General features: G+C 42.6%; 1 protein-coding gene across 1 annotated transcript in view; it reads left to right on the plus strand.

The window, feature by feature from the left end:
- The window catches only part of MYO16 (myosin XVI), a 441,479-nt gene that overhangs the window by 302,324 nt on the left and 125,653 nt on the right, over window positions 1–13,502 (plus strand). Inside the window, exons 24-26 of the mRNA XM_028087376.2 lie at window positions 3,294–3,469; window positions 6,095–6,175; window positions 6,439–6,644. Of these exons, the coding sequence (XP_027943177.2) occupies window positions 3,294–3,469; window positions 6,095–6,175; window positions 6,439–6,644 (463 nt within the window). The remainder of the gene's footprint in view (window positions 1–3,293; window positions 3,470–6,094; window positions 6,176–6,438; window positions 6,645–13,502) is intronic.

Consider the following 13,502-nt stretch of genomic DNA (forward strand, 5'->3'; position numbering starts at 1 on the left):
TTCTGTCTTCTGCCTCATTTATCCTAGCAGTTAGTGCCCCCATTTTTGATTGCTCCTCATTAATAGCCTTTTGGATTTCGACTTGGTTAGATTTTAGTTCTTTTATTTCTCCAGAAAGGGTTTCTCTAATAACGTCCATGCTTTTTTCAAGCCCAGCTAATATCTTTAAAATCATGATTCTGAACTCTAGGTCTCACATCGTACTAATGTCCGTATTGAGTAAGTCCCGGCAGTCGGTACTGCCTCTTGTTTTTTTTTTTTTTTTTCCTGAGGTGATATTTTCCATCTTGTCATTTTGTCCAGAGGAGAATAGATGAATGAGAGAACAAAATGCTAACGGGGTAACAACGTCCCTAGAAAATATACTCTAAACAAATCAGAAAAGATGTGAAACTGGGGGAAAAGAAAGGGAAAGAAAGAAAAAAGAAAAAAAAAGATAAAAACAAACAAAAACAGAACAAAACAAAATAAAACAGAATATGATCAAAAAGATCAGGCTGGTGCATAGATCAGTGCCACACACTAGATTTTGCATGTATTTTGGTCTGTTAGAAGAAAGTGCCCCCCAAAATTTTAAAGAAAGAAAAACTTATATATGTACAAAAATAAGGGTTAATAGGATGAAGGGATGGAATATGACTATAAAGATGAAAATTATAAAAAATTTTATAAAAGGAATTGATAAGTTGTTTGAAAAAAGAAAGAAGAGGATTTAAAAAAAAAGGGGGAGAGAATGTGATCAGGCAGGAGGCTAGAACAAAGCCATACACTAGAGATTTAGGGTATATTTTGATCTGTTAGAAGAAACTGTATCTCAAAATTTTAAAGAGAGAACAAGTTAATATATATGCCAAAAATAAGGGTAACTACTATGAAGGGATATAATATGACTCAAAAAATGAAAAATAAAAATGTTTTTTAAAAAAGGGATTGATAAGATGTTGGTTGAAAAAGGGAAAAAGAAAAATTTAAAAAAAAGACAGTTTAAAAAAATAGCTTTGAAAGACTAATGAATCATGGTAAAAAAGCCATGAATTCTATGTGCAGTATTCCCCTAGCGCTGGAGTTCTCCCGTTCTCCTTGATCGGTAAACTTGGTCTTGGCTTGCTGGCTGTTCCTGCTGATCTCCTGTTGCCGTGGTTCCCAAATGTCTTTGCCGGAGGCGGAATTGCCCCGCCCTTGTCGTTCCGGGCTGAGCAAGCTGCTCGGGTTTGCTCTCAGGAGCTTTTGTTCCCTGCAAGCTCTCGGTACAGATTTGGAGGATGAGAGTGAAAATGGTGGCCTCCCAATCTCTGCCCGGAGGAGCTGAGAACTCGGGGCCCCGCTCCTCAGTGCGCCCCCAGAGAAAAGCAGTCCCTCCCGTGTCCCCGGTCTCCGGCCGCACTCCGCGCTCCCCCGGCCTGTGACCGAGCGTTTCTATCTCTGGCGCCCGACCCCGTGTGGAGTCTCCAAACCCAGAGGATCCCTGCGGTGCGCTCCCGCGCCGCTCCTCCCGGGGGAGGAAGGGGAGTCTCCCCGGCTCTGCCGCTTGTTGGGTCCCTGCTGGAGGAGCAGTGGCCCGACTGGGCCGCGGATCACAGTTTATGGCCACCCCGAGCTGAGAGCCCGCGCCTCGGCTCCGTCTCTGCAGCCGGCTTCCCCGCTCCGATCCCTGGGAGCTCTGCCGCACTCAGGCTCCCCCGGTCTTTCTGTGACCCCGAGGGTCCTGAGACCACACTGTCCCGCGAGGGTTCCACCCCCCGCTTAGCCACTGGAGCAACATCCCCCAGCGGAGCCGACTTCCCCCGCGGACCAAAAAAAGGTCCGATTTTGTGCTCCGCGGCTCTAGCACTTGCCAGAAGCGGCCGGCGGAGGCCCCCTCCCCGCCGTCTATCCTCCTGAATATCGCCTCGGATTCACTTCTCCGCACGTCCTACCTTCCAGAAAGTGGTCGCTTCTCTGTTCAGAGAGTTGTTGCTATTCTTTTCTTCAATCTCCTGTTGAGTTCGTAGGTGTTCAGAATGGTTTGATCCCTATTCAGCTGGATTCCTGAGACCAGACGAAATCCAGGGTCTCCTACTCCTCCGCCATCTTCTGAAATGTATCTATTACTATCATTATTTTAATGCTACCATTGCTCAAGACGTGGCCAGGGAGAACCCCTTCAAGCCAGCTCCCACATTCTTTAAAGATTCTCATGATCTTGTTTAGCACTTCCTCATATTCCAAAATGTTCCAGGATTATTTGCTATGCCTCCGAATCAGCCCTGTGCCCAAGAAGCCTAGATTTATTTTAGAGAAGAGTGGTATTAAGAAACACTGAGGCCTGGGGGCTTGATGAGCCCATTTCTACTAGGTTGTCCTTGCTTTGAGGCTCCTTCAGAACTAGACAATTAAAGATATATAGATAATATATAGGTATATAGCTCTATATTAAAAATCATGAATTTATCTTGATAGCCCTAAATTGGATCCAACACCACAGGGCTCCGTTTTGCCTTCCTGCATTCCATAATTGTTCTTTCCTTCTCTGACACTTCTCCCTAGTTTGTTTATTATGTAGTGACTTTCCTTTATATGCTTTGCTACTAAATATGTTAGTCTGAGCAAGCAAAATAATCTGGGTGTGGAAAAGGTAGAAAAAAGGTTTTGGTGCTGAACAGTGCTAACCAGCTGATGGGTCGGCATGATCCTAAATGATGTGCACGTGACTTCACATTTTAATCCTGTATAATCCTTGAAGTAGGTATGTCATGGTCATTTTGGAAAAAAAGAAACTAAAGTGTGAGGATTGTGTACATCCAAGTGTAGGTAACGTGAGAAAAGTGTCTTATAGAGCCCTAACCACCATATAGAGTTTTCACTGTGCTATTCCAATTTGTAACCAAAATTTAGTAGAATTTGTATAACCTAACATGTAAAATACATCGGCTTTTTACCTTTGTAGCTGAACAGTTTCGCCTAACAACTGGTACAAGCAAATGCGACAGGGTCCCCCGCCGGTGTTTACATACACACGGAGACTGGTTAGATCCTGGGACCTGTGTTTCTAGGGCGGGAAGTTGCTAGTGGGAACCACAGGTCTACATGACTTCGCCAAGGGCACTGAAGGCCCGTATACCCAAGGACCGGGAAGGTCAGAATTCATCAAGTGCTAGGATTAACGGTGGGGGCAAAGGGAAAGATGGACCTCTCACTTACGTCTTGCACTGAGAATGTCTAGGGCTTATGGCCCTGGAATGAGGAGTGTGTTGAAATCTTGTGTACATAACGGTTTGAATGCCACTCACAATATCTCTTTATTTCTTTCCTAGCTAGTGAAAATGTCGTGATCCATCATTTGTTCCAGTCGAAACTGTCACAGACGGGATCCCTCGTGTCCTCCTATCCTTCTTTTAAGTTCAGAGGACAGAAATCAGCCCTGCTCAGTAAGAAAACGGCAGCTTCTTCAATTATTGGAGAAAGCAGGAATTATCTAGAACTCAGTAAGGTAGGAGTTTCTCTGATTCTTGTTTGGTTGTTCTTAAGTATGCTTAGTACATTTACTTTTTCTTTTTAAAGTGCAACATTGGGGCGCCTGGCTGGCTCAGTTGTTAAGCGTCTGCCTTCGGCTCAGGTCATGATCCCAGGGTCCTGGGATCGAGCCCCGCATTGGGCTCCCTGCTTGGCGGGAAGCCTGTTTCTCCTCCGCCTCCCACTCCTCAAGCTTGTGTTCCCTCTCTCGCTGTGTCTCTATCTGTTAAATAAATAAATAAAATCTTTAAAAAAAAATAAAGTGCAACATTGGAAACCGATGGAAACAAATTGATATTTTAATTTAAAAAGTGAACGAAAAGGATGCTGCCTGAAGTATAATCATAAGAGAGAGGGGACGGTAGAAGAGCGTCCCGTAGAGTGAAAATTCAATAGCAAATAGGGCATTAGTAATTTTATTGGTTGTCTCTGCAACATCCTATTTGTGCCTTGTCTCGGTGACTGTCCTTTTGATGAATGGGAACAGCAGGGAATAAAGTTAGCTACCTTATTCTGTTGACAATCACTTCAGAGGTTTTAGGTCTCTAAACTATAAATTGTAGCTTCTCTTAAAGACATTGTGTATGTTGCCGGGGCTGGAATTATTTTTACTGGATAGTTTGTAGATTTTAAGCTTACTTTTGTATTATACTAGTTTTAATGTGTACGTGTCCGACACACGTGTGGTTATACTTTAAAACATAAAGGTTCTTTTTATAAAATAGAACTACAAATTCAGTGGAGTTTTCTCAAACTGATAGGAAATAGGTAGGAAATGTGTTAACGTTAAGGATTCAGTCCTTGACGGTAGTCTGGTTTGCTCCGCTTGCCTCTACCAGAACCATAGAGATGAGAAATATGTTTGGGAAGGTGTCCAGGACAATCAGTTTTAGAAATTCAGTTGTTGTAGATTGTTGGAATGCATTTTAGCTTACCAATTAAAATAAAAGCATAATTAAAATCAGCTCTATTTTGGAAGAGTGGCAAGATGTGTATAACATGTTAGAAATGAGTGAGTGCGTGTGTGCGCGTGTGTGTGCGTGTTTAGCCAGTGGACCCTACAATTAGGGATCCTTTGATGCAGTCATTCCTGCACTATCTGATCACAGGAATTCTATCTTACTGCATACACAATGGCATTTTTTACATAAAAAAGACAAAGGGTTACCTTTGTAAGGAAGATCTCTACTCCTGAGGGTCTCGCTGAACCTCCTGGCCCTTCCTTTCTCAATCATCCTGGAAATCAAGAGCAAGAAATCACCACACACCTCTAAACTGTAATTTTTAACCTCAATTATTAAACATTACCAGGCATAGATGCCATTAGTCTTTTCCCTAAAGGACTGCAAAAGGAAGATAATTCACAGTGGTTCCTCCACCCAGAAAGGGAAATTGAGTGTTCAACTTCAAGGGATGGAGATTTATTTATTACGATTATTCCTTAAATGTTTCATTCCTCACTTCCATGCAAACTGCCCTCATCCCTGCTCGTCCACGCCTGGGACTGGGATTCTACCCACTCTTTAACTGAGCGTCACACTTGGCTTTGTGTTTGTAGAAAACCAGTTGATATTGGACCATTTTACATTCCCTTGTCAGTTACAATTGATCATTTCAGCTTGACAGTTCACGTTAATGGAAGGAAATGAACGGTTGCCATGATAGCAACAGCACCATATTGACAAGAATGTTTCATCAGATTTTTTCTCCTATCAAGACCTCTTTATTGTAACATAAATGATTTTGGATCAATAGATATGTTGGTCTAAGTCTGTGTGATTTTGTGAAAGGCAATAGTACATTAGTGGCTGGGGTTCCTTTTAACCCCTGGTGGGATTTAATTAATTATCTTCTGCCCTTTCTTTCTTTCCCCATTGGCTTCATTTCCACTGACTTCTTTTATCTCCACTATCGTTTAATCTTTGCTACGTATGACTGTTTTTTTCTTTTAAGAGCTGTATATAATGACTTATCGAAGAAAACACAGACTTTTGCCATTTTTCAGACAGGTAATTTACTAACTCCTCTGAGTGGTTAAAAAAGAAGAAGAGGAAGGGAAAGGAAAAAAAAAAGGGAAGAAATTGATTGTGGTTAAACTTAAGGGAATAAACCAGTGATTGTTAGAGCATCAAATCTTTGGAACATAAGCGAGTATCCGTTTGCCTGGCAGTAAGCTACCACTTCCTGAAAAACACAGACAGTGGTGATGCAACCAGGCACCAGCGTGAGCTTGTTTCCTGTTAAGCGAGTCGGGCTCTTATTCTCAAAATTCGAATAGAAGCAGGGTGGCAACTTCTGTGTACTTGAAAGGTTGGCAGTAATAGTATTATTTAACAAGCAGTTTCCCGTTTCCCCACTTTATAGTACCATCATTGGTACTGATTTTTATAGTCTGCTCTGAATCTGTGTCATCCTGTGAGTCAATTTACATGGATGGGAGGCTGAATTTTTTTCTTCTACATGGAATTTAGGAAAATACTACTAAAATCACTATGTTGTACACCTGAAACTAATGTCAACGATCCTTCAATTAAAAATAAATGACTACATACTTACATAAATAAATCTGCTCACCCTTTGTTTGTTTTTATTTTCATTACAGTTATTAAAGAAGAAAGGAACTTCTACATTTCTTCAAAGACTGGAACGGGGAGGTCCAGGCACCATTGCATCGCAACTCAGGGTTAGTGGATTTTTTTGTTTTCCAAAAGTTAGATTTTGATTATATCAACTGTAGAGGGCTTACGTGTATTTCTTCCCCATTTTGACCTCTTGTGTACCTTCAGATAAAGGTAAGCACTCAGCGTGCACACAGACACACACACCACAGAGAATTCATAATAAAAGATATATGGATTAAAGATAAACATTTCTATTGAAAAGCTCTTTATATTTTCAGTCAGTGTTTTCTTTGGAGAATCAGCTGTTTTTTGCTTCTCTCCCTAGAAATCTCTAACGGATATTATTGGAAAACTTCAGAAGCGCACTCCGCACTTTGTTCATTGCATCAAGCCCAATAACTCAAGGCTGCCAGATACTTTTGATAATTTTTATGTGTCTGCTCAGCTGCAATATATTGGGGTCCTGGACATGGTGAAGATCATCCGATATGGATACCCTGTTCGCCTTTCCTTCTCAGATTTCCTGTCAAGGTAAATTCTGCTCTTGAAACATTATGTGCATGCTTAGTGTGGCATTCTGACGATGTGCTAGCAAGGATCTTCTGTTTCGTTCTTTGTTTCAGGCATCGGTTTTATTGTTTATACAGTTGACTCTTTGAACAATGGGGGAGGTTAGGGGCGCCTACCTCCCCCACACACACTTGGAAATCCACATGTAACTTTTGATCCCTCCACAGCTTGACTGCTAATAGCCTACTGTTGACCAGCAGCCTTACTGATAACACAAACAGTGGATTAACACATATTTTGTATGTAATACGTATTATATACTATATTCTTATAATACAGTAAGCCAGAGAAAAGAAAATGTTATTATGAAAATCATAAGGGAGAGAAAATACATTTATAGTGCTACACTATATTTATATAAAACAATCTCCATATAAGTGGACCTGCACAGTTCAAACCTGTCTTGTTCAAGTTTCAAGTATATTCTTCTAAGTTGAGTAAACGAAATACTCTGGGAAACAATAAAATGCACTGACCAAGCTTTTTGTAAAAGTTACTAAACTTTGATACCTTGGAAACCATTTTCATGTTCCTTTATATGAGTAGATTTCTTTGGATTTAAAGATTTCTAAAATTGTTGCATATAATGTTTACATAAGTTTTTCTATTTAAAAGAACATAGGGGCACCTGGCTGGCTCAATCAGTAGAAACATCTGACACTTGATTTTAGCTCAGGTCATGATCTCAGGGTTGTGAGATCAAGCATCATGTCGGGCTCCACACTAGGCATGGAGCCTGCTTAAGATTCCCTGTCTCCCCCTCCCACCTCTAAAAAAAAAAAAAAAATTCTCCCTCTCCCTCTGCCCCTTCCCCCCTCAAAAAAATAAATAAATAAAAATAAAAGAACGTATATATGTGATTATTTTCTCCCTTATGTCTATGAACAAAATATTTTTTTTAGATCAGGGAAACTACTCTCATTGGCCAAATCCAGCCTACCACCTATTTTTGTAAATAAAGTTTTATCGCAACACAGGCACTGGTGAAAATAATAACAGTGTCTGTTCTTAGGCTATTACAAAATAATAGGGAAGTAAGCAAAAAAAAAAAAAAGAAAGGAAATAAAAAAGTATTTAGTAATCCTGTATAAAAGAAGGTGAAGTTTTAAAATAATATTGATATAAAATATTATCAATATTACAAGAATAAAATCTAGCATTTATGGTTAAAACTAACTGTACACCTAGTACGGAAAATCTATTTGACAAACCATTCATTTAAGAAAAGAGATTTAACACTTGGTTGACCATAAGTTCCACTTGAGCCACTAGCCTGAGGAAGCAGCTAACTGAAAACAACTGTTGTCTGAATTGCCCTGTTCCCCCAGCAGAAGGTGGTGAGCGTGGCTATGTGCGCACATGTGTGTATCTATATTATATATCACAATGATTAGAAAATGCTTTTTACCTTTGTTTTTTGGTATTTTTCCGAGTCTACTTTGACATATATACTCAACCAGGACTTAACCTGTAGGAAAACTGTATATGAGATGAATGTCTTTTAAAATTAAGTACAGCATTTCACATATATGCATCTCTTGCTCTATCATGACCTCTAGGCAGGGACCGGGTCTTACTCAGTAACAATGCTTGTGCACTGTAAGTGTTTAATCAGTGCTTTCAGAATGAACCTGGCCTTGCAGATTATTCATCAATTTAAAGCAATATTTCTACATAACGGAGACCAGAGCCATGGTTTGTTTAAAAGAGTAGTGGGGATGGGAAATGATACTTTTTGGTAAATCTTTGTATTTCTTTCACCAGCCCCTTACTTAAAAGGAAAAAGGAGATATGGTTTCTACTTATCCTTATTTGTAGTGGCATATCAACAGAGATGGAATTATTAATTTATTTCAGTGGAAATTTGCCACCATATTTTTTTTTTTTTTAGGTAGGCTCCATGCCCAGCATGGGGCCCAGTGTAGGGCTTGAACTCACCACCCTGAGATTAAGACCTGAGCTGAAATCAAGGGTTGGAGTCTTAACTGACTGAGCCACCCAGGCATCTTGCCACCATCTTCCTTAAATGAAGGATGCCGGTCTAGGCTATTGTCACAAAAAACACTGATCCATAGAGAGATGATCAGTTTCTATAGAACTTGAATAAAATATAATTCACATACTGTCACATCAGGAAGTAACATAATTTTGTCTTTGGTATAGTTGACACACAGTGTTACCTAAGTTTCAGGTGTACAACATAGTGATTCTCCTATAATTTAATATTTATTTAGAAAGCTCATCAGAACTTTGACATTGCCTCAGGCAATCAAGCGTCATTATATAAACAAAGATTAGAGGTACAATATAATAGAAAATTTTGCTTGCCAAAATCAGATAACCGAATGTATTGTTCCTATGTGAAATATTGATTTTCCCTTCCTATCACCTTGTCTTGTTAGGGAATAAAACCCTTTGGAAAGAAATTACTTTGTTTAGTACACAAAAAGGAATATGATTGCCACAGGCGTATCTGACAAAGAAAGAGATGTCCCATTTTGAAGCAAGCACCTACTTATTTGAACAGCGTTTATTGTTCCTGAAATCCAGCAGGACACTAAACAGGGATAATGACATTCCTGTGGAATCTATAGGTGGATGTGATGATATTGCAAATTTGCTTTGTGGTCTTTTGACTTTAATAACTGTCGATCACTCTGAGTCTTCTTAATTGAAACTGGAGAATCGCATTAGTCTAGCGGATCCAATTTTGATTAAATGGAGAGGTACACTTGCTGAGTGTTTGCCTAATAGCATCAGGAGCTTCCCAGTGGGATGATAAAGATGTAAGGTCCTGTCTCCCATGACAAGAGACTCCACAAGTTTGGATATAGGAGAAAAAGAAAAGGAGCATCATGATCCATAACTGGATTTCCTGTTGCTATGAACTAAATCGTACGTCCCCGCAAACTCATAGTTCAGTTGAAGCCCTAACCCCCACTGTAACTGTACTTGGAGATGGGGCTTTTGGGAGGGCATCCTTGTGGAATGAGCTCATAAGCATGGAGCCCCAATCCGATAGCATTAGTGTCCTTATGAGAAGAGTCATCAGAGAGCATGCACTCTCTCTGAGCTATACGAGGACACAGCGAGAAGGCAGCTGTCTGCAAGGCAGGAGGAACCTCTGTAGAAACAGAAGTGGCCGGCACCTTGATCTGGGACTTCCCGGACTCCAGAACTGTGAGGAAATAAACTTCTGTTGTTAAGCTGCCCCGTCTGTGGTATTTTGTCGGTAGTCGCAGCTGGTGGGGATACCTGTGTTTGTAGGATATGTTTCTCTGGTGTCCATGGGTAGCAGAGCTGGACGAATTATGTTGGGAAGTCTCTGGCACTTGTTCTCTTTATAAAATACTCTTGTGTCAGTTGAAGGAAATAGAGTTTAGGGGCGTATATCCTGTGGTTTCAAAAACTCTCTCATCCTTCTTACCTTTGTACCCATTGACTCAGTAGTATTTACTTAATCTTGAAAAGATTCATTCACTCAGGCATGCTCCTTTGGACAAACTTTCGTAGAATCCCAAAGTGCTTGGTGTCTCTTTCTAGGCTTCAGAAAGGGCTTGTGCAAGACACTTGTTATATGCTCCCTGGAAATAGCCCTTCATGTGCCAGTCTCAACCACTAGACCAAGAGGTTAGCAGATTACAGCCCGTGGGCCAGGTCTGGCCTGTCACCTACTTTTTCATATGGCCTGAGAGCTAAAAATGTCTTTTGCATTTTTAAATTGTTGTATTTTAAATGGTTACATACGTACAATATTTAGCTTCCTCAGTCTTGTCTCTTGGCATACAAAAGCCTAAAACTACTCCCTGACCCCTTCCAGAACATATTTGCTGCCCCGCATGAGGTCATAGGCTGCTTGGATGAGGGACAGGTGTCACTGCATTCCTGGATTCCAGCAGAATGCCAGTCACCCTTTGTGCTTCTCCAGCCAACTCAGTGACACTGAATGGAATGGATCTCATATGCTTTTCTGTCTCAATAACTTTCCCTAATGTTGGTCTGGTTTTTCAGTGTGTGAGATTTTTCAGAGAGCACTGTAAATGACAACACTCAGCAGTAGATTCTTGGAAGATAAAACCCCACGTCAGTGGCTCACAATAACAAAACTTTACTTCTCTCTTGCACTCATTTCTGTGATTTAGAAGTAGTACAGCTAAGCTCAGCCCACCTCTGATCTGGGCCTCTTTTTTCATGGTGGGCACCAGGAAAAGCCGAGATGTGGGACATGTCCTTTCTGTGTCATAGGGAGAGGAGAAATGGCCGGGATGCGTGTTGCAATGTCTGCTGAGCTGTGGCATTTTTCACTTGCTTATATTCCATTGGTTAAAGGCAATCCCTTGGCCAAAACCAACATGAATAGGGTGGAGAAATGTCCTATTCCTAGGAGATACTAGACAACATGTAACAAACTCAGTTCATCTGTTGCTGTGTATCAGACACCCCAAAACTTCATGGCATAAAACAACATTGTATTATTTCTCCTAGTTCTGTGGGTTACCTGGGCTCAGTTGGGCAACTCTTGCTTGGGGTCTTTCCAAAAGAGCCATATAGCAGAAGATGGCGGCGTTGGCTGGGCTGGACGTATACGATGGCGTCTTCACTAATGTGCCTCGGTGTTCTTCCAGCAAAACAGTCTGGAACTCTTCCCTGGCAGCTCCCAGTTCCTGGGGCAAGAAGGGAACCTTGCGGTCCTCCTCGAAGCTGGGCCTGGAACTAGCCCGTCATCTCTGCCCTTGTATTTTCTTTGGCCAAATAGTTGCAGACCAACCCAGGTCTATCCCCTGGAAGAAGCAGTGGGTGGTAGCCAATGCCAGAACCAGCTACCATATCCCCTTGAAGGGAGAACATGCAAGTAATTGGGAACAGTAGGAAGACTCCTCCATAGCCATGCCCCTTTGTAAGAATTGCTATTATTTCATCTCTCCCTAGTAAGTATATGGGAGTTCAATGTGTTGAATAATATAATACCATCATGGTTTTGTGTTTTTTTGCAGTTCTAGAATTGAGGGAAGAATAATATGAGGTAATGCTAGGAAGATTGTTTGGCTGTTTTTTTTTTTTAAGATTTTATTTATTTGAGAGAAAGAGAGAGCACGAGCAAGGGAAGCAGCAGAGGGAGAGGGAGAAGCAGGCTCCCCGCTGAGCATGGAGCCTAATGCAGGGCTCGATCCCAGGACCCTGAGATCATGACCTGAGCCGAAGGCAGACGCTTAAGTGACTGAGCCACCCAGGCGCCTCCCCTAGGGGAATTGTTTTGAGAACTCCTTCAAGGTATGGTACCATGCCTTTTACCTTATAAGGTGTGGTACCATCATTCTCCAGTGGCTCGTGACATTGTAACAAACACCACTTCTCAGTGGAGCCAGCAGATGCCAGTTCTCACCCCTGTGAGTCTCTCCTTCCTCAGAGCACGAGCCTCTCACTTTTTATCTTCTTCTGGATGCAGCAGGGAAATCTTTTGGAATCTACCTCTGGATGCTGGGTCGCAAGCTTCTGGAGCTCATGCCCCCCGGTTCATCTATGGACTTACGGTTGGCAGGGGAGAGTAGGGTAGCATCACTCCAGGGTTGACCCTTTGGGGAGGCGACCTTATTTGGAAAAGATAGAAGGATTTGTGGGTGAGAAGCACCCCCAGGGGCTGGTATCATGCTTGGTGTGGTGAGGGAGCATGATCTGTCCTCTGAGATTGTCACTGGATGGGATCCCTCTTAGAAATAGTCTGAATCGTTGAGCTTGTTCCAGCGACACAGTGGTGGCTGAGAGGCCAGGCTATGAAAGCACACGGCCGTCATACTAAATCGGATGCAGGGGGATGCACGCAAGGAGCCGCGCTTCGGTTTCTCAGACTCCGTGGGCGGGTGGCGGCCGCTGGGTGAAGCAGCATCGCCAGAGCGGGAGGTCTGAGCTGGAATCTTCTAAACGTTTTCCTTGTTCCAGGAAAGTGCTTCCAGTACTGTCAATGTGTCTTTAATAGAAACGTGAATTAATAGGTCCGGGAGCTATTGAATGTCCTAAAAGCTTTAATTGGCCAAAGGTCTGTTTTCTTCAGGGTGGTTTTGCCAAGGCTTCCCATGTTCTCCCTGCTGAAACTGACCCGCCCGGTTGGCTTCATGAAGTTTGGGAGGAGAGGACCGGTTACTTCTCAGTGAAATGTGCAATAGGAAAGCGAAGCGTCAGGCACATGGTTCTAGAAGCCATTTCAACTGAGACATCTTTATTGGGAACCTGTTATGGTGCTCAGTGGGTTGTGAATCATCATTTCCCCTATAATCTGCTCAGGGCAAGTGTGAACTTCTTCTCTAAAGGGACAGGTGGTCACCGTCGTGGGCTGTGGGCACGAGGTCACTGCCGCAAGCGCTCAGCTCGGCGGGGGACCCCGCACAGCCACGGAGGGTGCGCGGAGGACAGACCCGCGGGAACAGAGGGCAGGTGGTTTGGGCCCCAGAGCAGCTGACCCTTTACGTAGGCCCACCCAAGCCCCTTTTCTGGAGGAGTTGGGGAAACATGTCTGTAGGAAGGGCGCAGGGAAGGAAGGGTGACTGATAATGCTTTTGCGCTTCCGAAACCTGCTCAGATCCTCAGTTGTGCCCCCATCTGCTGGCACCCGTCGTCCATTTCTGCCTTATGTGCCCCCCCTTCCTTTCGTCAGGTGTTTTACCGAATCAGATGTGGTTACCACGGACATCCTCCCCGTGTGCACGGATGCCCACTGTGGGTCATGCTCCAGATCAGCACTGTGTGCTCATTATTCTGTTCCTCATAATAACCTTTTCAGACAACCACTCTCATTATGCAGATACGAGTTACCTTGTCCTTACG

Source organism: Eumetopias jubatus, unplaced genomic scaffold (assembly GCF_037043125.1).
Source record: "Eumetopias jubatus isolate StellerSeaLion01/CBP00866 unplaced genomic scaffold, mEumJub1_p1.0 scaffold_3, whole genome shotgun sequence".
In the NCBI taxonomy this organism is placed as follows: domain Eukaryota; kingdom Metazoa; phylum Chordata; class Mammalia; order Carnivora; family Otariidae; genus Eumetopias; species Eumetopias jubatus.